Genomic DNA, 26,786 nt, shown 5'->3' on the forward strand with positions numbered 1-26,786 from the left:
ACACCCTGGGGTAATTCAAAAGGCATATTTTGAACCTTAGCGTGGGATAATTTTTTTTCTAGTTTGTTCCAGGTGTAGTGTAGTAATGAGCGTTTTTAAATGTAATTTTTTACTTTTTTAAAACTTTTTTTACTTTTTAAAACTAGTTTTTAAACTTCTGTTTTACTTATTAATTTTGTAAACTTTCCTAAAAACTTTCTTAAAACTTTTTTTTTACAGATTTAACATTTACTAAGCTTTTTTTTTTACCGTTAACCCCTAACTAGCAGTAAGCAGCACTAACAGTTAATTCCCCATTTTCCCATAACTCCCACCCACCCCAGCTAGCAAAATATATAATTATAAAATATTTAAATTAGTTAATTAAATAAATTGAACCCCTGAGGGTTAAAAAATAAATAAAAGTTAATTGTCAGGGGTTAAAAAATAATTAGATCATAGTATAATACTGTGATCTGTATTTTGATCACTGTAGGCAGCGATCGACTGGCAGGGAAGGGGTTAATTTTTATTTCGACTGGGTAAAGGGGGGTGTTTTTTTTTTTTTTTTTACTTAAACGTTATTAAAACTTTTTTTTTTACTTAATTTTTAACTTTTTAAAGCTTATTTTAAAACTTTTTTTAACGTTAACCCCTAGTTAGCCTAACACCAAATCCCCCAATTCCCCACTAACTTCCACCCACCCCAGCTAGCTAAATATATAATTTTAAAATACTTAAATTAAGAAAATAAATTTAACCCCTGAGGGTTAAAAAAAAAATAATAAAAAATTAACCCTCAGGGGTTAAAAAAAAAAAAAAAAATCAGATCATAGTAAAATGTAATCTCTGCCAATTGGTCACTGTAGTCAGTGTTCAATTGGCAGGGAAGGGGTTAATTTTTTATTAAAATGGGTAAAGGGCGTGGGATTTTAAATTAACTTTATTTTTTTTCTAACAGGGACAAGACAGTCCCTGACAGATACACACACACACACAGAAAGACACATTTACACTTTCTTGCACACACACTTCAAACGTATTTTATTTTTTAGGCCTATCCAGCACTCCCTACCTTTAGTAGCATTGATGTCAGTCCTCTCACTGGGGTCCAGTGGGGATCTTCTCCCTGGGGTCCAGTGGGGATTTTCTCATGGGGTCCAGTGGGGATTTTCTCATGGGGTCCAGTGGGGAATAAATCTTCTCCCTGCAGTCTTCCAGGTCCTCACTGCTCCCTCGCGTGCCCTCTGTAGTGATGCTGGGGCTGGAGTTATGTTATATTCCTTCTCCTGGAAATACTATAGAGAGCGCAGTGCGAAACTGGAAACACATCAGCGCTCCCTCGCCGCTGCCTGCTCTCTCTTCGGCAGAGTAGGCACCTGCCATCGTGGGTAAGCCCGCTTTGTGGGTGCCTTAAGATGGCCTGCCTGCCACCTCCTGGGCTCCCTGTGACAAGGTATGAATTTGTGCAAAAAAAACGGTATCTGCAAATGTGTACCCTGTGTGCACACGCTCAAAAAAGTAAATACTGCCCTACGTTTAGTTTTCATAAGGTTATGTTTTGATAAGTCCCAGGGCCAAATATATTAGATGCTTTTTTTAACTTGTAAAATTGATTTTCTCTGCCTATGAGAGAACATGGCACACTAAGAAAGAAAATTGCACCTATGACAGCATACATTTTTAACAAGTTTTCTAAATGTAGTCTTTTGACTAATTTTGTGTAGCCACTTTATGAATGGCCAAGCTTAATGTGAACAGGGACAGGACAAGGTCAGGATAATCTAGAAGTCAGAGTAATCGGTAAAACAAGCCAACAAGTCAGTACAGGCAGCTAACAAAGAGTAGTCAGGACAAACCAAGGTCAGAAATCCAGAAAAATCTAACTGACAAAGTTCCATACAGAATCGTTCAATAGTTCAGCTCTGTATGGTAGACTTTGTAACAGTTTGTTATGCAAAGGGCAGGTAGAGATGGGCAGGAAGGGCAGTAATAACTGGAGTCCTTTCGGACTCCTTTCTTGTAGCAAACACGGCACTTTCTCTGGGGTGACTTTTTACACGGTGTGGGGGGAATTCGGGAAGGAAAGTGTCTGCCAAAAAGTCTTTGGACATCATCTGATTCCAAAGGGGGAGGATTGAGGGCCTGGGCTAATACAATATCAGACAAAATTTTCAACATAAAATCTAGAAATGGATATGATCTGCCTTTGGCTTCTTTTTTGTAAAGCACATAGGAATTGAACATTGCAATCTGGCTTAGGTAGATTGCAATTTTCTTGTACCAGGTCCTACTTTTTCTGTTCACCAGATAAGGCTGTATACATTGGTCAGCCAAGCGTACTCCCTCCATATACTTGTTGTAGTCTACAATACATTTTGGTTTTTCCAGCTGCTCAGTTCCTCCTCTCACAGATACTGGCACTGTACTTTCGTCATGCATTGTAGACAGCATGTATACATCCTTCATATCTGTGAACCGAAGGGCCAGCATCTCATCCTTGCGTAGAGCTGAAGACGAGCCTCTACTGCGTCTGCCTCTTGTCAGGGTTTGAGGAAAACCTCTGCGATTTTTACGCACTGTGCCACAGGCTAGGGTTTCAAAACAAAATAAATTTTGAAATAAAGCAATACTGGTATAATAATTATCAACCCATAGTTTGTAACCCTTATTTAACAAGGGAAGGATCAGATCCCAGACAATCTTGCCATTTGTACCCACAGAATCAGGGCATCCTGGTGGGGCAAGTTTGCTATCATTCCCTTGATAAATGCGAAATGCCCATGTATAACCAGTGGTGGATTCGCATAATTTAAAAAGTTTTATACCGTATCGTGACCTCTTAGATGGAATATATTGCTTGAACAGTAGTGTACCTTTAAATTTCATTAGGGATTCATCAATACAAATGTTTTCATTAGGGACATAATTTTGTGAAAATTTGTCTGACAGGAGTTGGATAAAGGGCCGAATTTTGTAGAGCCTGTCAAACAATGGGTCATTTCTAGGGGGACACAGTGTGTTGTCGTTAAAATGGAGGAAACGCAGCATTTGCTCGTAGCGATCCCTTTTCATAACCCCAGAGAAAAGAGGGGTAGCCAGGATGGGGTGCTTGCACCAATAGGACCTGATACTTGGCTTTTTGACAATACCCATCACTAGGGTTAGAGCCCAAAATTTTCTCATTTCTGCAACATCCGTGGGGTGCCACATGTTTCTTCTGTTGTAATTCGACCCCGGATTCGCAGAAAGATACTGGTTGGCAAATAAGTTTGTTTGCTCAACCATTAGCTCAAAAATGTCATTCGACATAAAAAGCTCAAAGTAATTTAGTGGCTCACAAGCATCCACTGTTACTGCAATGCCAGGTGTAGCTGTGAATGGGGGTATTTCTGGGGCCATCAGATTTGGGGGTACCCAGTTGTGCTGTGGCATTGTGCTTCCTGACCATCCTCTTGTAGATGATGGTGGAGCACCATGACTAGAGGACTCATTAAGGGGATCAATGTCAGAAGCTGTATTAGTGTCACTGTCTTCCAGAGTGTCACTGTCTTCCAGAGTGTCACCATCACAGTCTACCAAAATGGTGTACGACTCCTCCGCCATATAGTGGCATGCCATTCTAATGGGAGTAATTCTACCTAAAAACTAAAAGGGTAATTAAATGTATTGCCTACCTAACACTCACACTATTACCACCAAATTCCCACTTCCATCCACAAAAAACAAAAATTTTAATAAAAATCACTGATCACAGTTCAAACAGTTGCAACCAGCAATTAAAGGTTTTTGTTTAATAGAAATAACCCCCCAAAATGTCAGCCTGGTCAGAGTCCTCTGTTCACTAATAGAAAAAAAAAAAAAAACTGCTGCGATTGACACACAAGGTAAAACAAAATATAATTATTTTTCAATCCTAAAAAAAAAAAATGAAACAGTAATAGTACCAAGGTACTAAATACCATAATCAGACTGATTACAGAAATTAATGCTGTGATCAGCACTTGAAAGGATTTTTCTTTTAAATTACCCTTATAATAAGCCTTGACAAATAAGGAGTCTGACATGAAAGTCCTGGACCACCATTTTAATTCCCCTTGGGATATTTAGGGGAAATGCTGACAGGAATTCCGTTTAAATCACTTGACAAATCTGAACGGCTTGATTTACGTGAACTGTCTTGCGAAATGCTGGGAATAACACCGTTACCTAACCTGACCCCCGCGTCGAGAGGTGCGATAGGGCAGGACGTGGGAGAGACGCCATTAAAAAGACTTAAACAGCCCTCCCAGAGAACAAAGCGCGCGAGAATGGGCGGCGCGTCCCCGAGAGACCCGCGCGTGCTCGTCAGCGCACGCGTCGCCGCCACAGCCGCATTGCGCGCCACCATTCCTCGCCTCTTTACCAAGTGGCCGACCAATCACAGCTGGGCCAAGGCAGCGCGTCGTTCACAGGCTGCGGCGTGACGTAATGTCGCAAAGCTGACGTGCCGTGACGGCTGTTGAACTGGAGGAGGAGGAGGTGTGCGGTTTGCGGCACTTTGTGAGAAGGGGGAGGGAGTGGGGGTTGAATAGTTAGTAGCTCTTGACGTCACCAGAGAGCGAAGCATTGTAATGAGTGCGCTCGGAGAGGACTAGGTCCTGAGTAAAGAGCGTCACTGTGATATGGCTGACGGTAGGGACACCTACAGTTCAATAATATGAGGTTTTAACCCTACAGCTGTCATTGATTACAATTCACAAGATTCTCAGACTGAAACTAACTGCTAACATCACCAACACCCTCATACCAAGAATCCCCAGTCATCCCTCGTCTCCTTTTTACTAACATGCAGTTATGGTGGTGGGTAACTTGGGGTATTGTGGCTGCAGTGGGCTATAATTGATATATGACGCCAAGTCCGAAATTTGGCTCACATAGCATTATGGGAGGCAAACAGGGCTATTCTGGTGAATACATAGGGATTTATAAATTTCAGGCTGTAGCAAAATCCACTTGACAAAATTTCAGACTCTCCTATATATTGACATGGCTTGGGTATTGATTCAGAAGTAATTATATTATGCTTCAATTCAGAGCTCAGTTAAAAAAAAAAAAATGATTGATTTAAAGGGACACTACAGGCATATAAATTAAGTTGTTATGGTGCCTGGAGGCACTCTCATCTCTCTGAGGTAAACAGTTCTCGAACAGTCTAACCCCGAAGTTGCCTCCAGCGGCAATGTCCACTCTCTCTCCAGGCGGCTTCTGAAATTTCAAATTCAGGAAGCGTGGAGGGCTGCTGGGCAGTGGTGCCTTGGAAAAGGTGCGTTTCTTTCCAAGCTACTTTAATGAATGGGGAGTCACTGATTGGCTGAGAGCAGTCAGCTGATGCTCCCAGCCAATCAGCAGCGGTATTCTGCACTTTCCAAATCTGAACATTCAGAAGCCTGATGCCACCTAAGGGGGAGTGGACATAGACGCTGGAGGCAACTCTCGTGGATTAAACTGTTTGAGAACAGTTTAATTCCTTGAGGTAAGATTGCTTCTAGGGGTCTACTGGCACCATAACAACTTCATTTAGATTTAGTTGTTTTGGTGCCTTGAATGTCCCTTTAAACACCTTAAGACAAAATAGCAGAACTGAAGTCATAGCTGACTTGAAGAATTTTCCACATCAATGGCATTTCATTGTTTATGTTGAACTTCCCTTTGAATCACCACCAGTCCACATGTTCGTGAATAACCCAGAATTAACCCTGTGACAGCATGTGGGGAAAAAAAAAAAAAAAAGTGTTTTGTGTACGTTGCATGTATGCTGTGGTATTGATTCCAGAAACTTTGGATTGTGTAAAATTGTAGACTGACATATAAAAATTATTCTGAGAATAAAGTTGGCAACATTACTTTTCTATTAAAGAACCACATCAAGCACCATGACCACTACGGTGCCAGGTGTACCCTAGCACGCTCTCGAGTTACTTACGTGGGGTCCGCCTGGTGCTCAACACAGACTCCTATGTATTTGCAAACCTCTTCACTGAGTTACACTCCCTTATGGATGGAGGTGTTCACTGGCTAAGAGCACTCAGCTGATGCTTTCAGCCAATGAACCAGCTTTGCTTCAGTGAAGCCAGAGGAATCTCCTTGCCGGAGAGTCCAGGTCCAGAGGTGGCAGCAGCTGTTGCCTGGTGAACCCCAGGTTAGTTATCAAAACATTCTCAAAATGGGCATTGCCACCCCTGTTGGAGGATGCAAGGGAGGAGTGACCAGAGGGCACTATAGTTTTAGGTATATAACTTTGTATTCCTAACACTGTAGAATCCCTTTAAAGCAAAGTAGGTACTACTACTATGTATTTTTACTCCGCTTATAAAAGCTTGACAAAGGGTAAAAACAAAGAGAACGTTACCTGCGCTCTGGCCTAAATCCCCATGTGCATTTAAACAAAATGGAGGCTCTTTACTGGAGATTCTTGGCTATCAGCATATCTAATGGCTAGTGTAGGAACTCACCTATTGAGGCTTGCCTTGACGTGGCTGGTGAGCTTATATATTCAAATGGCCATTGGAATAAAAGAGCCTCCATTTTGTTTAAATGCACATGGGGATTTAGGCCAGAGCGCAGGTAACGTTCTCTTTGTTTTTACTATGTATTTTAAGCTGTTGGATACTAAGTTACTGCTGCTGTAAGCGCGGTGCTTTATCTTTGTGTTTGACAAAGGGTAAAGCCTAAGAACAGCTCGGCCTCCTTTGTCAAGTAAAATCTTCCCAGAACACTTCTGCTCCAATCTTGCAAGGCTCGTTTGTCTTTTCACCATTTATCGCTCATGCCCAGTATAATCTCAGTCTCCCTGAGTCTCGAACTTGTGCAGTGACGAGAGGGAGTTACTGGGCATGCGCAAGATTGGAATCGTGTGGGGGGAGAAGAAGGAGGTTAACAAACATCATTGCCAGGCTACTAAAGATGTTGCCATATTGGAACAAGACCCTGCACCTGAGGTATTAAATGTACCTTTTTTCCAGCGCTGTACCAACCTCGCTGCAACTGGCTCCGCCCCACACCAGCTCAGTTACTGAAATCATCAAATTTGTTGATCTTTGCCTTGGGAGGCTATTGCTGCACCAATCAGCATCTCCTCGTAGAGATGCATTGAATCAAGACTTCTCTGCACATTACAGCCATGTCAAGTACATGATAGTGAAGCAGAGTCTGTGGAAAATGGCAACCTGCATCTATCTACTTTGGTTATATACTATCTACTATCATCTATCTACTACATCTATCTACTTTCTATCCACAGGCTGATAAGGGACAGTTTATTCAATTGTTTTATGATTTGGTCTTGAAGGAGTTTAAGGATTTATGTTTGCGCTGTGGCGCTATTAACAAATCGAAAAATAGTTCTAATAATCTTAACCAGCAGGAGCTATTAGCCATTAAGAGTCTTAAGAATAACCCTGATCTTATTATCAAAGGGGCAGATAAGGGAGGTGGAATTGTTTTGTTAAATAGGAATGATTACATTGAGGAAGCTATGAATATTTTGGGTAACAGAGAATATTATCGGGTTTTAAAGAATGACCCTACGAAGCAATATGAAAAGGAGTTGAGAGTCCTTATAGAATTAGCTTTCTCTAGTGGATGTATAGATAAGAAGGAAAAGGGTTTCTTTTTGGCCGCACAGTGTAACATACCCATTTTTTACCATCTGCCCAAGGTCCATAAATCCCTCACTCGACCGCCTGGTCGTCCCATCATTTCTGGTGTAGGTTCCCTTATAGCTCCCATTTCTAAATGGGTTGATTTCCACCTTCAGAGGTATGTTCCCCATTTACCTTCCTTTATTAAGGATACAGGTCATGTCCTGTCTCTTATGGAAGAGGTTGAGTGGCAAGATTATTATTGTTGGGCCACCATTGATGTAGTTTTACTCTACACTAATATTGATCATGCTCTTGGCCTCAGAGCTATTTCATATTATCTCTCATCTGATCCTCTATTACCGGAATTACAGGCTTATTTTATTTTGAAATTCACGGAATTTATCTTAAAGCATAATTATTTTGAATTTGATTAAGTTTTTTATCTACAAACCAAGGGGACTACGATGGGGGCGAGTTTCGCCCCATCCTATGCCAATTTGTTCATGGACCTCTGGGAGAGCACCATGATTTTGGAAAATTCGCATTGGATGGGGCGACTCGCCTTCTATCGCAGGTTCATCGACGACATCCTTATCATTTGGAGGGGGGGTTGGGAAGAATTAGAAGATTTTATCTCCTACCTAAATGATAATTTATGGGGACTTACCTTTACCTATCATAGACATTTGTCCACCATTGATTTTCTTGATCTCACCCTGACTGGTTTTCAGGGGAGAGTTCTAACTAGGACCTTCCAAAAGAGTGTTGACGTTAATGGATATCTCCATGCTGATAGTGGCCACCATCCCACTTGGATCCAAAATATCCCTTCTGGCCAATTCTACAGGTTAAGGCGCAATTGTTCCTCCCTTATGGACTATGAGAGAGAGTCACTCGTTTTATGTCGTCGCTTCATAGAAAAAGCGTATCCGGCTGAACAGATCAGACGGGCTTATTTGAGGGCAGGGGCACTAAAAAGAGAGGACCTTGTCCCTCCGTTAGGCCGTTTAAAGAATAGGGTAGGGCCACTTGATCAGGAGTCACACTTGATTAGGGTGTCACACAGTAACAATCACGAACTTATCCTTAACCTTTTGGATGAATATAACTGTCCACAAAAGAGGAGAGCTAAATACAATATCAGTACTAAGGATGTGGGGGTGGGGATTTCTCCTGTCTTTACTACGGTTTTCAACAAATGTTATGATGATATTATTAGTGTTGTTTATAAATACTGGCCTATCCTTAGAAAGGACCATTTACTTTGTTTTAGTATTCCAGAACTCCCGAAGATTACCTTTAGGAGAGCCCCAAACCTGAAAAATATATTAGCCCCCTCTAAACTAAGGGACAATGTGGAGGGGCCAGCTACTAGTAAGAATGGTGTCAACAATTTACGTTGCGGGCGGAGCAGATGTCTGACCTGTGGGTTTATTTGCCATAATACGTCCACCTTTAAATCATATAGGGGAGAAGAAACTTTTGTGGTTAACCATAGGATTACATGTAGTACCCCCTTTGTTGTATACCTTTTGATTTGTCCGTGTAATCAGCATTATGTGGGACAGACCACCAGACCCCTGAAATCTAGATTTAGAGAGCATAGACTGGCTATATTGAACAAAGATAGGAGATCTTCGGTTGCTCGACATTTTGAGTTGGTTCATAATAGTGACCCGGCATATATTAAAGTGATGGGAATAGAGTTTATACCTCCCACTAGGGATCTTGCTATTAGGAAAAGACACCTGATCAGGGCTGAGTCCTTATGGATTTTTAGGTTAGACTCCCTCACACCCAATGGCCTAAACGAGGAGATAGAACTTTTTTAGTTTGAGGTCCCTTTTCTATATCTAGTTGGTCCATTCAGGAAAATTATATAGCTATATTATTGAGATGTAACAATAATATAGGGGGCATCTGCACTGCATTCTCTTTGTATGGAGATGTTTTTTTCCTCTGACCTAGATTTTTGCTGTCTAATAGAATTTATTATAAATTTCTTTTATATTATGTGTATAGTTTTAATGGAGCTTTATATGTTAATATTAAACCAGTTTGTGTGGAAATAACTCGCTAATTTTTGTTTATACGCTAAAGTTAAATCAGATTGTGTGGAACTAATTTGTTAAACTTTTTACCTGTGTGTTAAACTGTCAGTTTAGTGTATGTATCATTAGCACATGTTCTATGTTTAACAGGTTTCACTGATGTAGCTTGATTTCTGATAATTATCCACTCCGGGGTTCACCTGCTGGTTTTATCTTGAGCAGGTATTTAAACCCTGGGTGGTGATCTATGCACAAGTACTGATCTTGATAAAGTCCCACAGTTTGGGACGAAACGCGTTGATCTGTGGGCTGCTGGCTATTCCTTTCTTTCCATTTCCCCTGGGTTTGACGTTCTGTCTTCATCTTTGGCTGAATACCGCGGTCTTTTTTGAAAATACCGACCGCGGTTTCTATCTGCTGGTTGCGGTTTGGGCGGTTGCTGTATCACTCTGCACCTACTTTGTTCATCTTCACGGCTTCACCTCCACTGTGGTCTTTTTTGAAGATCCCGACCGCAGTGTGAGAGAGTTGGAGTTCCCATAACGAGGGTTTATCTGGTTGCTCTTTGATCCACCCGACATCACCTTTATTCTGCCTACCCAGGGAGGACTTCCGGACAATTACTGGTTTTTCATTTTATTTTATTTCACTTAGTATTATTGTTTCTTGTCTTTTGTCTTTTATTTTTATATATTTCATTTATTCATCTTCTGGTTATATCTACCTCAGGTGGGGGCCCACACCGAGGACAGATATATATTTTTTCCCACTTATTATTACTATTGTGTTTATTGGTATATAATTTTTTTGCTTTTTTGTATCCACCCTACCTTCACTTAGTGATCGGACCTCTATATATATATTCTTTATATTGAGGTTATTCCATCTTTTCGGCCATTCAGTGCAGTTAGTTTGTGGATACATTTGGTGTCATTTAATTTTTTTGTTATTTTGTTTTATGATATTTTTGTATTTAATTGTCCGGTTAAGGTATAACAGTGGTGATCGGAATTAGTCCTTTGCTTATTTATTTTATACTTAATTAATAAATTATTTTTGATAATTTTTATACTATTTATCTAGTTTTATATTCTTAAGCGCACACACCCTATTTTCCATTTCTGAGTATATAACTCATTAAGTCGCTAGAGTGGGCGTGTAGCTGCTACTCTTCTTTTTTTATTCATTTATTGATTATTTGTGGTGTTATCACTGCATGTACCGTTTTCTATAAGTTTTTTTTCTTTGGTTATATACTCTCTATTTCATTGTACCTTACACAAATTATATTGACACCAATGCTATTTTTAGGTGGGAATACCTGCCAATAACCTGATTTTGCTGACAAATTTAAATGCAAATGTATAGATTTCAATATTTTCTTTCCAGAGGATTTCATTTATCTCCCGTGCCAGCATAGAGTTTTATATTGTGGAGGTACCATTTAAGATATTATTCAGAGTAGCACTTGGTTATAACAGCCGTTGGATTTTTATTCTTTATACACAGACAGTGCAATTTTGCTTCATGACCAGTGCACTTTAAACATTGTTACAGTCCTTTATCTTATGCTAGGTTGGCACTTTAATGCAACAAAGGTAGGAGTTGCTATACTCACAATATAACTAGCCAGCTGTATCAGATCCTTACCTGGGAGTGTTGCATAGATTTTCAGACAACATCCTGATTTAAGCAGGATCTGTAAGTAGAATTCATTTCTCTTCTTGTTTTAATAGGTTTCATGTTCAAAATTTAATTTTGAAATTATGTATCCTCTATTGGGTTGTCAACAGGTAAATGTCTAATTTTGGTAAATCTCTAGTTTTGGTACAACTGCTGCATCCCTAATCCCTTGCCTAATCTGATGTGTTTAGGGTTTGATTTCATGTATAATCCCACGTGGGCTAACATTGTTGTTGGAAGATCTCATACAGGTTAGACGATGGGTCATGTACAGCTACTGTCGACATTTACCATTACGTGGCTCATGGCAAGCATTTAATGCTTCTTGGCATTCAAGATTTATTTGAGGATGTATTTATATAAATATGCCCATCCTATAATACCTATAACAGGCCATTAATACATTGAATGAAAGGAAATATGTAAAAGGACTTTGTTAGAGCAACAACTTTTAATAATAACCATTTGGGCAACACCATATTCTCCTTTTAGTTGTTTTCATATTACAAAAAATTACAATGAATACATATGTGTAATGATACACATTTTAAATTTCTTTATTAGAAGCTGAAGTGCAGTTATTTTACCACTGAGGTGTTTTGTAGGATTTGTTAAAATATACTTTTGGGTCAAGACAATTTTCTGATAAATTGTTCTGTAAAATATTACTGTAAGTGTGGGTGGATGATCCCATATAACATGGCATTAGAAATCTTTTGATTCAGATTTGTAATTTCTGTATTACGATTTGGTTAATACTAACCTTAAATACACTATTAAAAATCCTGTTTACATTTTTTTAATTTTTTTATCTTTATTTAGATGAAAAAAATGCCATTAGAGAATAGAAGTCAACAGTCATAGTTGTCTGGAGCATATATGAGATATGCAAAAATGAACATATATATGCAGATCATGATAGTGAAACAGGATCCATATACATATTACAATACGAATTAGATTACTATTGGTTATTTAGGCAAACAAAGTCTCGACCATTGTGTTATATTTGTGTGCAGGCATTTTCAAGTTTATTTGTGTATAATCAGTGGCGTCACCTGGTACGTTTCTTTCTTTCAATTACTTTATGCCAGTGACGGACTGAGCACTTGGGGAAATCGGTCATGGCCAGAGGCTCTGGGGGGCCCGCCCATGGTACAGTGCAGTAATAGCTGAGCTGGGTTGTTCAGCAAGTTCCCCAGCCAGCCTGCAATCAGTAAGGGGCCTGCACAGCCTTCTGCATGTGGAGCTGCATATAAGGCCAGTTGTGGCTGCCATTAAACAGTTCCTCTTCACCCTCAACATAGAGCATCATCTCATGTGTGGAGGGGACAGCTATAATCACTCTGGGGATTGCTATTATCACTATATTCCCTTGTATTACAACACTTGCTCTTGTAAGAGCATCCTACTTTACTCTCTGGACTAAGAGAGGTCTACCCACTGGAAGCTGGGTCCTGGTCTTGGGTCCAGGGTGGATGGAGGACAGCGATACCCCAACCAAGCTGTAGTGCTGGCTGTGGGGTTTACGGTGGTTATGGTGTCTGGTGGAGTGCTTAGGAGTACTCAGTGTTGCTAGGAAGCAGCGTTTGGTGGAGGCACTCTGTTGGGGTGCCAGGCGATCCGCCACATCAGGTTGGCAGTGGTGAGATGGCTTCCCAGTGAGTATAGAAGCATCCTGGAGACACTTTGGATTTACAAATTTAGGGCAACGCAAGTATTCGTACAGCGCCCCTGTCTACAGCAGTATGGAACCAGCTAGTCCCAGGACAGCATTCGCATACGAGGAGGATGACCCAGACTGGAGGGATGCAGTCCGGAAAGACGTCTGGTATGAGGCCCTGGAGAGTATACAGCATCAGTGGGGCTAATGCCTCTCCTGGGGGAGCAGCCCCTGGATGAGTGGGTGACGGAACTCGAGAGTCTGGGATGGAAAGAGCTTTGGCTGGACGACGCATACCAGGCACTATGGTGGTACACGGTTCGGCATGCCTCCTGGATGGCTGAGCACGATAGACCCGAGGGTGAGGATTACAATGGCCCTGGCCTGTTGCGGGAGGGCTTTGCAGAACCGGAATTCGGAAGTTCAGGAAAGTCCCAATTCTGGGACATCTATGATTACAGGGAGGGCATGCATGATTGGGCTACCACTAACGAGGTGAGACAAGACCTGACATCTTTGGTGACAATGCAGTGGGAGCTGGAGCAGGATTACCAACACCTGCTCAGGTTAATTCAGCCCCAATATACCTTGTAGGAGAGCTGGGTCCCCTACAGTGGGGGAGACCTGGCAGAGGTCCCCTACTTCACTGCCAGATCCAGAAGTAGGGGACCTCATCAACTGGGCCTGGGAAGACCCCCAATCGGCAGGTGAAGATGGGACAGAGGTCTCTCCACCGGCCCTACAGGGATGATGGGCAGCCAGCCCAGTTCCCCAACCACAGCCGAAGCTACTGGGAGTAGGGACAGTTGGTCCTTCTCCCCAGCAGCAGCTTACCTTACAGGGAGAGGAGACTCCCCAGCGGCAGCCGGGGATACCGGAGGATGAGACAGCTGGTCCCTCTTCTCCATTACAGGGGGACCTTATAGACTGGTCCTGGGGGAACACTAACTGGAAGGTGGAGATGGGACAGAGGTCTCTCCACCGGCCCTACACTCTCCACCGGCCCTACATACAATCAAATACATGGTACACCTACACCTGCATATATATCGGTCTGCTGGGGGCCCAGGTGCTAATTTTGAGTGGGGGCCCAGGCCATTGTCAGTCAGTCCCTGCTTTATGCTCTTGCGGCCGTGGCTGGTCGCAAAAGCATGCGATTGGCCACAGCCCGCGGGAGCAGAGACTGTCTTGAGGCTGATCGCAGCACACAGCAGCCCCCCGATGCACCCTGGTGCGGTCCTTACCCCCTTGTGACGTCACTGTGTATAATGGGTTTATCAATGTAGAAGAAAACAATTAATGTAGAGATAAATAAGTAAGCAAAAAGAGAGTTTGTGTTAAGTCAAAGGAATTTATTGACCACAGAGAAATAACACATCATTTTAGAGAAGTGTTACGTTGGTGGTCTCGCACGTCCTAGGATAAGCCCTAGGAGCTCAGTAAAAACCTCTGGATCTGGTGTACTGCCAGCCAAGAGGAGTTGGAGTTTTGCAGTGCCTTGCAAAAGTATTCACCCCCCTTGACTTTTTACCTATTTTGTTACATTACAGCCTTAAGTTCAATGTTTTATTAATCTGAATTTTATGTGATGGATCAGAACACAGTAGTCTAAGTTGGTGAAGTGAAATGAGAAAACTATATACATAAAACTATTTTTTAGAAATAGAAAACAGAAAATTGGCATGTGCGTATGTATTCACCCCCTTTGTTATGAAGCCCATAAAAAGCTCTGGTGCAACCAATTACCTTCAGAAGTCACATAATTACTGAAATGATTTCCACCTGTGTGCAATCTAAGTGTCACATGATCTGTCATTACATATACACACCTTTTTTGAAAGGCCCCAGAGGCTGCAACATCTAAGCAAGAGGCACCACTAACCAAACACTGCCATGAAGACCAATGAATTCTCCAAACAAGTAAGGGACAATGTTGTTGAGAAGTACAAGTCACAGTTAGGCTATAAAAAAATATCCAAATCTTTGATGATCCCCAGGAGCACCATAAAATCTATCATAACCAAATGGAAAGAACATGGCACAACAGGGAGCACCATAAAATCTATCATAACCAAATGGAAAGAACATGGCACAACAGCAAACCTGCCAAGAGACGGCCGCCCACCAAAACTCATGGACCAGGCAAGGAGGGCATTAATCAGAGAGGCAGCACAGACCTAAAGTAACCCTGGAGGAGCTGCAGAGTTCCACAGCAGAGACTGGAGTATCTGTACATAGGACGACAATAAGCCGTACGCTCCATAGAGTTGGGCTTTATGGCAGAGTGGCCAGAAGAAAGTCATTACTTTCAGCAAAAAACAAAATGGCACGTTTTGAGTTTGTGAAAAGGCATGTTGGAGACTCCCGAAATGTATGGAGGAAGGTGCTCTTGTCTGATGAGACTAAAATTGAACTTTTCGGCCATCAAAAAAAACGCTATGTCTGGCGCAAACCCAACACATCACATCACCCAAAGAACACCATCCCCACAGTGAAACATGGTGTTGGCAGCATCATGCTGTGGGGATGTTTTTCAGCAACTGGGAAACTGGTCAGAGTTAAGGGAAAGATGGATGGTGCTAAATACAGGGATATTCTTGAGCAAAGCTGGGACGGAGGATCACCTTCCAGGACAATGACCCCAAACACACTGCTAAAGCAACTCTTGAGTGGCTTAGCCCCTTAAGGACACATGACATGTCATGATTCCCTTTTATTCCAGAAGTTTGGTCCTTAAGGGGTTAAGGGGAAACATGTAAATGTGTTGGAATGGCCTAGTCAAAGCCCAGACCTCAATCCTATAGAAAATCTGTGGTCAGACTTAAAGATTGCTGTTCACAAGCGCAACCCATCCAACTTGCAGGAGCTGGAGTAGTTTTGCAAGGAGGAATGGGCAAAAATCCCAGTGGTAAGATGTGGTAAGCTCATAGAGACTTATCCAAAGCAACTTGGAGCTGTGATTGGCGCAAATGGTGGCTCTACAAAGTATTGACTTTTGGGGGGTGAATAATTATGCACATTGACTTTTTCTGTTATTTTGCCCTATTTGTTGTTTGCTTCACAATAAAAAATAAAAAAAATCCTCAAAGTTGTGGGCATGTTCTGTAAATTAATTAAATGATGCAAATCCTCAAACAATCCATGTTAGTTCCAGGTTGTGAGGCAACAAAACACGAAAAATGCCAAGGGGGGGGGGGGACACTGTAATTAGGGGGAAAAATAATACATAAGGTATGGATAGGCTGATAATTATTTAACATTTCAATTGCTTAACTTACGTACTTTTATGTTCCTATTTCAGTGATTTCATTTGGAGTGAAGATGAGCATGCTTGTGTTTTTTTTGTGTTTATTCTTGACATCCTCTGCATCCCGTGGACCTGATTCCTTCATCCATCCAAGTGAAGGAAACTCTGAACATCATGAACACAATTATGATGAAAAGATGTTCCTCGGAGGAGAGGTACTTGCAAGAATGACATACTCTTTTTCTACCAAATGTTTAAGTGACTGTAAACGTTCTTATTCACTTTCTGTTTCTTTATTCGAACCAAACTGCCCAGTGTTAAATGGACACTCTGGAACTGTAATATACTTTATCTTGCTGAAATGATTTATGTGTAAAGAGTGTGTCCTCTTTATTTTTTTTTTTTTTTTTTTACAAAACGGGTAGATTTCAATAGAAACAGGCACTTTTATAAAATAACTTTATTACACCCCCCCTGTCAAACAACAGGTCCTGCTACTTCCTGGATTGGTTAGCTTAGTGGAACTAAACTCAAGAAGCAGCAAATGCCCAGAGCACCTGCCTTACAAAGACTTCTGTTTGAGCTGCATTGGAGCTCATTGAGTCTGTGATTGGACATTCAGTGTGGGCAAGAATGGGATAGCTTGCAAAGTTTTCAGACAAGATATCTGCTGCTAGTGCAAGCTGGTATTAGATCTATACCTATGAAAGAAAAGGCATAATTAAAAGCATTACTGCCCACTCCCACCTCCTAATTTCCTCCTGCTCTCCTTCCTATTCTCTTTATCCTATCTTTTTACTCCTACATACTTCACTTTACTTTACCCCTACTTACTCCAAGGCTTGGACTGTTGCCAATTCTATTGCCTTAGTGCAGAACACCCGCCTGTTAAACCAATAAAGCACCAGTTGCAGGCTCTATCGAGCGCTGAGTGGCCTTGGACTCACCGTTTCTATTTATTTTCCTTTTTATGTCTTCATTGTTAAAATACATATTGTACAAGGCAATCAAACCTACCTATCGTTCTTCTAGTTATTTATGCATACAGTGGGACCTGTATGTCCATTTTTCTGCGAGTCCTATATTGTTTTTGCAACAATAATCAAAAATTAATTTAAATAAAAAGAAATTACAAAAACATTAAAAGCATGCATGTTTTTATTTGGGGTATATACATTGTTTTTTTTGGGGGTATAACAAATAAACAGTGATTTTATGTATTTCTTTTATTTTGGCAGTGGAGTGTCCCTTTAAGACTCGAGTGGCTTATAGTGGATAACCATCTCTATGAAATATGCTTAAATATAAATATTAAAAATTATTTTAATATGAGAAATATTTTATATAAAAAATGTCAACAAAATCTGTAAAAAAAAAAAATGTTGATTTAGCTCTCACAACATGTCCGTATTTAAAAAGTTACTTCAGCCGATCACAGTACTAACAAATGAAAAAGAGGCACATACAAAGTGATTTTGTAAAAAGGTTTACTTAGAGACAAATATAGACAAATACAAACAATGTTACACTGGAATAGTCACTTAGCTTAGGTTTGTAGTTAATTTAATTTGCAACATGGAAAAGACTTCTTTGTTGCATTTTTATTTATTTAAGATTAGTTATCTATATAGTGCACAACAATTTAGTAATTGTTACCGTATAGTTTCCCTTTAAGTTAATGATCTGCTGCAAATATCATACAGGCATATATGATATGATATGCTGCAAAAGATCATACAGGCATAGCAGCATGCAAGATGTAGAAACACATCAGAATCCAGAGACTTAGCCTGTAAACACTGCTTACTCTAAAGCTATGTGCTCTGTCATAGAGCTCTAAATTCATGTTATGTCATGGAAAATGTTCAGATCTGGAAGTCAGCTGTTATTTTTACTCAATTAAGACATCACACCAATACACCAAAAGTCTAACTTGAATGTTTTTGGGTTCACGAATGAGTGAAGTGACTGGTTTATCAAACATAAAACCCATATGTCTTTTGTTAAATAAATGTATTTAAATTGCTACCAAAGAATCACATGCTTATGGCAACAGTTCCAATATAACCGTATTTTTGATTTTCAAAAGGAAGAAGCAGAGGATTTCAGTGACCTTAGTCTAGAAGAACAGTTAAAAAGGCTAAAATCCATTATTCGAAAGATTGATCAGAGTGGAGATGGATATCTCACAGAAGGTAAATTACAGATATGGTGTAAAAAATAATAATCAATAAAAGTTGGCCCACCGCTCAACAACTGCTGCAACTATTTTAGGGTCAAAACAATATATGTGTTTTCAAATCATAATCAACCCAGATCTATGTCTTTACATATATTTTATTTTAAACAGTCAAATAGGCTAAGAATAAAACCAACAATATGCATAATGCAGAAACTGCTGTTTACTCGATCATTTAGTGCAATGGGCCCTTTCTTCAGTGATGAGGTCAATGCCCCATATGTTAGAAGCTGCTATACCAGCTGTCTCTTCGAATGATATGAGAGATCCTGAAAATGTTTGTGAGGATTTGTACAGCATGGTGAAATATCATTTCCCGTGGTTTTTTGTCTTTTTGTTGTTGTCTTTTTTCAAACCCTAGGAACATGTTTTTTTTGCTTTTGTTTTTTAAACATTCAGGGTTTATTTAGGAGAAACCAAATCAGTAAGAATACAATACTCCAAAGTAAGATACATAGTATGTAGCAATATAAAATACATAATATGCATGAAAAGGAAGCAACCTATTAAGTATGTATATATTAAGTTAAATTTGTAACTAAGTCTACATCCCATCTCTTGATGAGATCTTCCTTCAGCAAATAATCAAACTTACATTATTTCAATGTGAAAAAACAAACAAACTAAATATTTAGAAACAGGAATGATGTATTCATTGGCAATAGTGGTATAGACATGTAGCTAGTATGTTTTAGGAATGGATGCAGAGGGAAGGTAGCAGCAGGGCCGGCGCATCCATAAGGCAGCACAGGCGGCCGCCTTAGGGAGCAAAAGCAGGGATGGGGGCACAAAAATACCAGTCCACTGCCTCTGGCTGGGGACTCGGATTTTTCAACTTACCTCTCTCTCCCTTTAACCAGTGGAGTCGGCCGGCCCTCCTGATGATGTGAGGAGGAGGGGGCTTGACTTCCACTGTTTTTCTCCCAGACCACTGGGGAGTCTGGGAGAAGAGCAGTGGAAGTCACGCCCCCTCCTCCTGACGTCATCAGAAGAGGCTGGCCGACTTCCCAGGCTGCTGTGTGTTGCCTCCAGCTCGTGTTCCACTCCTCCCTTGTCCAAGTAAGGATTACCCTCTACAGCACCTAAGCCCCTGCCCCGCTCACAGCTCATGCCATTAGACCCTGTGCCCCCACCAAAGTTCCTTCCTCCCCCTCTCTCTGCCACTGTGCCGCCCTCTCTTAGCCCCTGTACTCCCCTCTCAGCCCCTGCCTCCCCCCACCACAGCCCCTGTCCCCTCTCACAGCCCATTTAAGACATAGTAAAGGGGGGGGGGATAAAATAAGCTAAAGAGGGGTGTAGGGGATGACGACTACGAGACACACAGATAAAGACGCTTCTTTTAAGGGGGAGGTGAGGCGACAAAATGCATCTTTGCCTGTGTAGCCAAAAATCCTTGCACCGGCCCTGGCAAGCAGCAGTGACTTAGTGGGGTAGAGAAGATTGAGAAATCATAGAAAAGAGAGTGAGAAAGAAAGGGATAGGAAGAGAAAAAAATCTCTGTTACCTCAATTGCAAAAGGGATAGGAACTCTGAAAAACTATAGGACCCACTAAATGTATTGTGGTGCACCTATCCTGAATTCGAAGGACTCTTGAAGATAACAGTATTGGCCATGTAACCAAATTGAGGTGTATCTCTTTATACATTTTGCCAACAGATATAATTTTGGTGTAGAATCTGTTTCTTTCACTCATGTAATATTTATACATACATTTATGATGTCCTGGTGCCCTTCAATATATAGTTTCTTACTTTCGAAAGTTGACTTTAAATTTGATTTGCACTGACCTTGTTTATTTTTGTTATCCCTCAGAGGAGCTAAGTAAATGGATCCAAAAGTCATTCAGGCATTATATCCTAGAGGATACAAAAGAGTTATTTGCTGAATTTGATAAAGATAAAAATGGATATGTTTCCTGGGATGAGTACAATATTCAGATGTATGATCGTATCATTGACTATGATGAAGATGTGGTTCTTCAAGATGATGAGGAGGAATCTTTTCGACTGGTAAGAAACGAAAGGAATATCCTGCTTTAAAAAAATATAGCAGAATTGGAAATAAATAGATTAGCTTAAGATTTTTCAAGCTCAGTTTTTTTGGGGGGCCTAAGTTTGTGCAGAATATTCTCCAGCATAAAAAATGACATAGAAGTCATCAATAATTTTTATTTTCATGAAGATGATAGAGGCACATCCCAGTATAGTATGCCATTTTTGTAAGTTACCTGTTACGAAGGTAATTAAAAACCAAGACGGTTACAATATATTTTATCTATTGATTTTTTTTATGTTTATTGCACAGCTACCCTTTTATTGACTATGAAGTTTCCATAGGAGTCTAAAATCAAACAATAATTTTTCACTGACTTTCTATTTGAAACTGCAGTCTGACAATTGTACACAAGGTGGCACCCCAGTATAATGTACCATCATAACTCTGCACAGCACAGTTCATTAGGGTGTGCACCCAGGAATTTTCTGCTCATGCTCTTTTTTTGTAAGGTATATATGGTAAATATTTACTAAAAGGCTTTGTGTAGCTGGGATTTAGGTAGGTATTAGATGCATGTAAGTGTTTTATCTGTCTGTGTGTGGTTGTGTATGAGTAGCTATGAGTGATGAGTGAGGCTGTGTGAGTATATGTGAGTGATATGTTTTGGGTTGCTGTGCTTGATATGTTGGTACCCATAAGTGAATGGTATTGCTGAATGTGACGTGTGTAGCAGTGAGCACTGTGTGGGCAGATGGGAGTGATGAGTGTGAGGAGAGACAGGAATGTGTTGTATTTATAGCAGGGGGTTGGTTGGAAATGATAGGAGGTGGGGAAAAGGAGAGATGAACGGCCGTGATAGCAGTGTGAGGAAGGTGGGATTGGTGGAGGTGATAGGAGTATGGGAGAGAGAGAGGGATGGCTGGGAGGATGGGGAGCGTGAGGTAGAGATGGATGGGAGTGATATGAGGATTAAAAGAGAGAAATGGATAGGTTTGAATTATAGCAGGAAGAGGTAAGAGGGATAGGGAATCAGGTGTGGGGAGCAGGAGGAGAGGGTGGGAAATATGATTGAGGATGGGGTAAACAAGGAGGGATGGGTGGGATTGCTAGGAATTTGAGGTGAGGGGTGGGAGGGAGTGTTATGAGGATGGAAAGAGAGAAAGCGAGGGGAGGATGGGGTGAGAGGAAGGGATGGGTGGTAGTGAAAGGAGCATAGAGAGAGGAAGGGATGGGTAGGGGTAATATGAGTATGGATTAGATGGGTTGGGGAAAATGATATGTGGATAAGGAGGGAAAGTAAAAGTGATATAGTTATGGGGTGGGAGTGATGAGAAGAGGAGAGAGCAAGAACTATTGGTTTGGAGTGATATGCAGATGAGGAGAGAGAAAGAGGAAAGGGGGATGGGTGAGAGATGGGAGTGAGGGTAGGATGGGTTGGAATGATGGCAGGAGTAACATGAAGAAAGTGGGGAGATGGGTGAGAGTGGGAGGCATGAGTAGGAGTAATAGAGGAAGATGAGAGGGATTGGTGGCCAGGTGGGGAGGAAAAGATTAGGTAGCAACAATAAAACACAAAGCTCCACATTAATTTTTTTTTTAAGATTTAGTGATGTGGAGCTCTTATTTTTATTATTAATCTTCCAATAATTTCATGTTAAATCAAAAACATTGCTGCCTATCGTTGGTGGTATAAATGACAGAGACGAGGCATTACATTTTAATTGCTGCTGTCTGAGTAGTTGTTTTTTCCAGTGAGCGGGGCCTGATGGGAAGTTGAAGTTCACATACACAGTCCACTTACTAGTTCCACTCACTAAAGAAATACTACAGAGAGCTGTATCAGGAGGGCACAGCACCTGCCTCTTCTGCTGCACTATACAACCAACTGTAACAAGCAATGTGTTGTGGGCGATTATATGACTTTGAGCAGCTTACAACCGTAAGTAAACCGGTATTACACATGGTGCTGATCAAATTGATCGGCACCATGCTAAAAGAAAAAGATGGGGCACAGAGCTGGTCCTGACAGTTTGTAGAGCAGCCGGTACATTAGCTGATAGGGCGTGTATGGACACCAGAACACCCCATGCACATGCCTATGTGTTCAGTAGAATAATAATCCATCCTTCACCTACCCAACTGATTGATAGAATGATTTCAAGCTTATGACCCAATAGTGAAACTTGTGTTAATTATGTGATTCTTGAGTTTAAGAGTTTAATGTGCTAAATTGCTTTTGCACTTTATGTTAAAACTTGAATAATATGTCTTGCATGTGGAATGCAAATAAACACAGTTCTTGATAAAATAATAAAACTATATTATTTTTTTCAAGATTCACTTAAAGGACAAGAAGCGTTTCAATTATGCAGACAAAGAAGATCCTCCTGGGCTGAATCTGATGGAATTTACAGATTTTGAGCACCCAGAAGAATCTGATCACATGTTGGTAAGATTTGAATATATCCTGAATTCCTAATGATGCTAACTAAAGTGGCCAAGCCAAACTTTTATCCTTCGCTAGACCTAGCATTATTTATCTCAGGAATTGGTTCTTATTATATTACAGTAAATGCTAACAAGAACATGATCTGATTTTCAGTGTCTTTCTCTCTTCAAAAACATAGATATATAACGAGTAAAAAATGAGAAACCACCCAAATATCTGTAAGACACTTACAATCTGATTTGCTACCATTTCCAGTGCATTCTGCATCCAGTGTATTTTTTATTTATCTTTCCAATGGCATTTCTTGGCATTTTAGGTTGGTGAGAAAATCATCCACATAAATTCCTTGCAGTTTGGATATATTTTGTATCACCTTTTTTACCGAATGAAAATTTAAAGAAATAGCTGGTGCATGAGCTCTGAGCATATTTTACTTTAAACAGTCCTTATGCTGGAATAAATAAGTATAACAATAAAGACTGTGTCCAACTGAGGTGTACAGATCTTGGCACTGACTACAGCCAATAATAATGCGTCATGAGGCATTTCTATTTTCCAGAAACACATGGGGCTGAAGCCCAAAGCAAACCTTGATAACTGCTACTCTAAGAGATAGGTGGAGATATATATTAAATCCCCACTGTATGTTTCCTGTCTCCTCCTCTCTACGCATGAACAGCGTGTTTCCTATGCTTTCCAGGATACCAGTGAAAGCATAACGAAAAAGAAACACATGCTGCAAAGTTATGTAAGTTCTGCTCCCAAGCACCCCTTCCCAACATCGTTTTATGTCAGACAGCTGATTTGAGGAAAAGAAACTATAATAAATAATAAAAAAAACACTACCTGTATAGATCTGGGACTGAAAAGTACCACATCTTGGGTTTTGCACCCCCAGCCTCCCACAGCAACACATATGGTTTTTACATCTGCTTGTGCCTGTTTGGTTCTACTTTACGTCAGTAATGCACAGAAGGAACGTGGCTCGTATCCGTCGAGCTCCAGCCCCTGTGAATCTTGCACTGATACCAACAATATAATTATCAGTAAAAATGATGGGTTATGATGCACTAACAATTGTTTTATCTGTTGTTTAGGAATTTGTCATCGACAGAGCTTTAGAAGAACATGACAAGGATGGCGACGGCTTTGTTAGTCTTAGAGAATACTTGGGTGAATACACAGATGATCAAGGCAAGTTGGTGAAACAGTTTGGGTATCTTCATCAACAGCTTCAATGACAGGCATCTCAGACCTTCCCGGGAGATTTACATTTGATTTAATCTTTAAATAATTGCATTTAAACCTAATCAGCTAAAAATATTCTCAAAACCAGTTAGCATGTTAAAGTGTACAGTATCTGAATGTCAAAGTCTGTTATGTGTCAGTGGCGTATTTGGATATTTACATTGCAATGGAAAATAAATAGATAAATAACAGCTCTGCCATACTTTAGTATATAGGTGTATAGAATTAAGCCCCAATATTAGTTTTAAATAAAAAAAATGTACATATGCTAGTTATTCAATTAAAGCTTAGGGGTAGACAGCCAGATGTTATGGACTGCATCTACCCTGATGCTTTGCCAGCATTATCGCTATAAGAGCATTATGCGAGATGTAGTGCTGAAGGTTGCCGACTTCTGAACTACACAATACAGATAAAATTTTATTAATGCCTGTAAAATGAAACTGTGGCAGATTAAAAGCTTTTAGTTGTGCTATTTTACAATTCTCTTCTCTTGAAGAAGTCCATATATAAAATGTTTCACGATTCCATGTGTGTCACCAATGCATGCACAGAGGATTGTGTGAAATGTATGTCTGGAGCACATAATGGGAGATATCATTGATGATCAACTGGCACCGAAAATGAGTTTGTTCCTACTAACCTCTGCTGTACACCTCTTCCCATTAAACCTGAACATTTTTATTGTGCAGACTGAGATGAGTAAAACAGGAACTGAGAAAGTGGTAACAGATCCTCATTTATTGCCTTTATGACTGAATAGGACAGGATTTCTTTGTACTATATAAGCAAGTTTTGCATTTCTATCAGTAGGAAGTGTACTCATCAAACATTTTACTGCTGACCACTGAATTACATTCTCTCTTTTATTCAGATTCTGTTGAATTCCCTCAATGGGTCATTGTTGAGAAAGACAGGTTTGTGAATGATTATGACAAGGACGGCGATGGCAAACTTGACCCCACTGAACTGCTTTCATGGATAGTTCCCAATAACAGAGAGATTTCACAAGAGGAGGTGAGTGTCCTACGTTGAGACAGGTAATCATAGGTTTGGCTCTACAAACAAGTATTAGGATTGTCTATTGTCTGCCTGAACTGTGGAACCAGAACATGGGCTTGAGGGTATTTTCTCCAGTTTCTTAATAACGTGTTGCCATTGAGAAATATATTACCAAAAGGGGCGCAACAACCCTATTGCAGTATAAGTCAGAGAAAGCATTCTGTCATGGTGAAAACCTGAGAAGTATTCAATAGGCTCATTTCTATTGCTCGCAGAATCTAAACATTGACTGAGAGATGAGCCATTGATCTTGCGTAGTATTTTACATTGAAAAAAAGACTTGGGTCCATCAAGTTCAGAGTTTCACACATCTGTTTCAGCTGACGATCCAACAGAAAACAAAAAAACTATTTGAAGTGATTCCCTACTATGCCACAAAAAGTAAAAACTCCCTTCTTGCCTCTACAACGATGATAAGATTGGATCAACAGACTGCCACAGTGCCAGTTAATGATGTCTTTGAATGTGCTATTTTTCCAAACAAATATCCAACATCTCTATAGGCCTAATTGATTAGGTCATTGACTGCTAATTGGTTTTTGTCCCATTTTCTCAAAAAATGTGTTTGTGTTTGTGTTCTTGCTACCTCTGCATTATGAGTGTCTCTGCTGACCCTCTACCACAGATATCCTGTATCTATAGTCTAACTTCTCTGATGGGACACATATCGGTATTATTTTCTTCAACTATTACATAAAATGCCACAAACTATTCAATAAAATCCCTTGCAACCATTTGGTGTGCAATAGTTAATAAGTACATTGAGCTGGTGTGGGCATTTGCATTACTACTCTCCATGCTATTTCTCTGTTGTCCCCTCCCCCCACGATTACTGACTGGCCCCGCTAGCCATTTTACACCTATGGACCCACAATGAGATTGAAGTGCTGTTTTATTATGTATGAGGAGCCTACGCCGAAGCAGATAGAACATGAACATATAAGTATGCATGTAAATTGAACATATCCACATATATGTTATACATATAAAAAATAAAGGAAAACAAAAAATGCATGTTAAACAAATTAGTATACTGTTTAAGAAATTAATCAAGCATTTTGGTGTTAAACTCTACCAACTGTAGTTTGTGAATGAAATTGTTGATACCATGTGTTTCTTTAAAGGCAACTCATTTAATTGAAGAAATTGACGATGATGATGATGGGCGGCTGAGTGAAGCTGAAATCCTCCTCCATCAAGACTTGTTTCTAACCAGTGAAGCTACAGACTATGGCCGACAGCTAAAGGATGAACACTTTTACCACGATGAACTCTAAGTCCAGTTTGTCCACGGTGGACTAATTATGAACTGATTTATTTTTTTATGTGTTTGTCACAAGCTTCACTGAAACATAGTAGGCATTTCTGTTCATTCCAGAGATGGTCAATGTCTGGTTTAAGATATTTTTATTTGTTTGATATTAAAACACTAAGCAGCTAATTTTATGAAAACTATTAAATTGTGGACCAGTGATTGGAACGTAATTATTGTGTGTTTTGTTTTAGTGTTAGGTTAATGCTAAAAATACAGAACCAGAATGCAG

The 26,786-nt window shown here is 40.3% G+C and overlaps 2 protein-coding genes across 3 annotated transcripts in view; one reads left to right on the forward strand and one right to left on the reverse strand.

Annotated features, from left to right (window-relative positions):
* TNFRSF9 (TNF receptor superfamily member 9) overlaps nt 1-1,132 on the reverse strand; it is an 80,380-nt gene extending 79,248 nt beyond the window's left edge. Inside the window, exon 1 of one of the 2 annotated variants that reach the window (XM_063435941.1) lies at nt 1,055-1,132. The gene's annotated coding sequence lies outside the window, so the exon portion shown is untranslated. The remainder of the gene's footprint in view (nt 1-1,054) is intronic. The other variant, XM_063435940.1, reaches the window with a different exon arrangement.
* A 3,406-nt stretch (nt 1,133-4,538) lies between these two features.
* RCN2 (reticulocalbin 2) lies at nt 4,539-26,727 on the forward strand. The gene is made up of 8 exons (XM_063436868.1): nt 4,539-4,653; nt 16,303-16,463; nt 18,338-18,443; nt 20,301-20,497; nt 22,819-22,932; nt 24,030-24,126; nt 25,055-25,197; nt 26,367-26,727. Exons 1-8 carry the CDS (start codon nt 4,644-4,646, stop codon nt 26,517-26,519), a joined length of 981 nt encoding a protein of 326 aa, XP_063292938.1. The 5' UTR covers nt 4,539-4,643; the 3' UTR covers nt 26,520-26,727.
* The last annotated feature ends 59 nt before the right edge of the window (nt 26,728-26,786 follow it).

Source organism: Pelobates fuscus, chromosome 11 (assembly GCF_036172605.1).
Source record: "Pelobates fuscus isolate aPelFus1 chromosome 11, aPelFus1.pri, whole genome shotgun sequence".
Taxonomy (NCBI): Eukaryota; Metazoa; Chordata; class Amphibia; order Anura; family Pelobatidae; genus Pelobates; species Pelobates fuscus.

Bases quoted from the DNA above. Each gene is read 5' to 3' on its own strand.
- RCN2 (XM_063436868.1), top strand. The intron at 18,444-20,300 runs GTAAATTACAGA...GTTATCCCTCAG, and splicing joins AGATGGATATCTCACAGAAG to AGGAGCTAAGTAAATGGATC. The intron at 25,198-26,366 runs GTGAGTGTCCTA...GTTTCTTTAAAG, and splicing joins GAGAGATTTCACAAGAGGAG to GCAACTCATTTAATTGAAGA.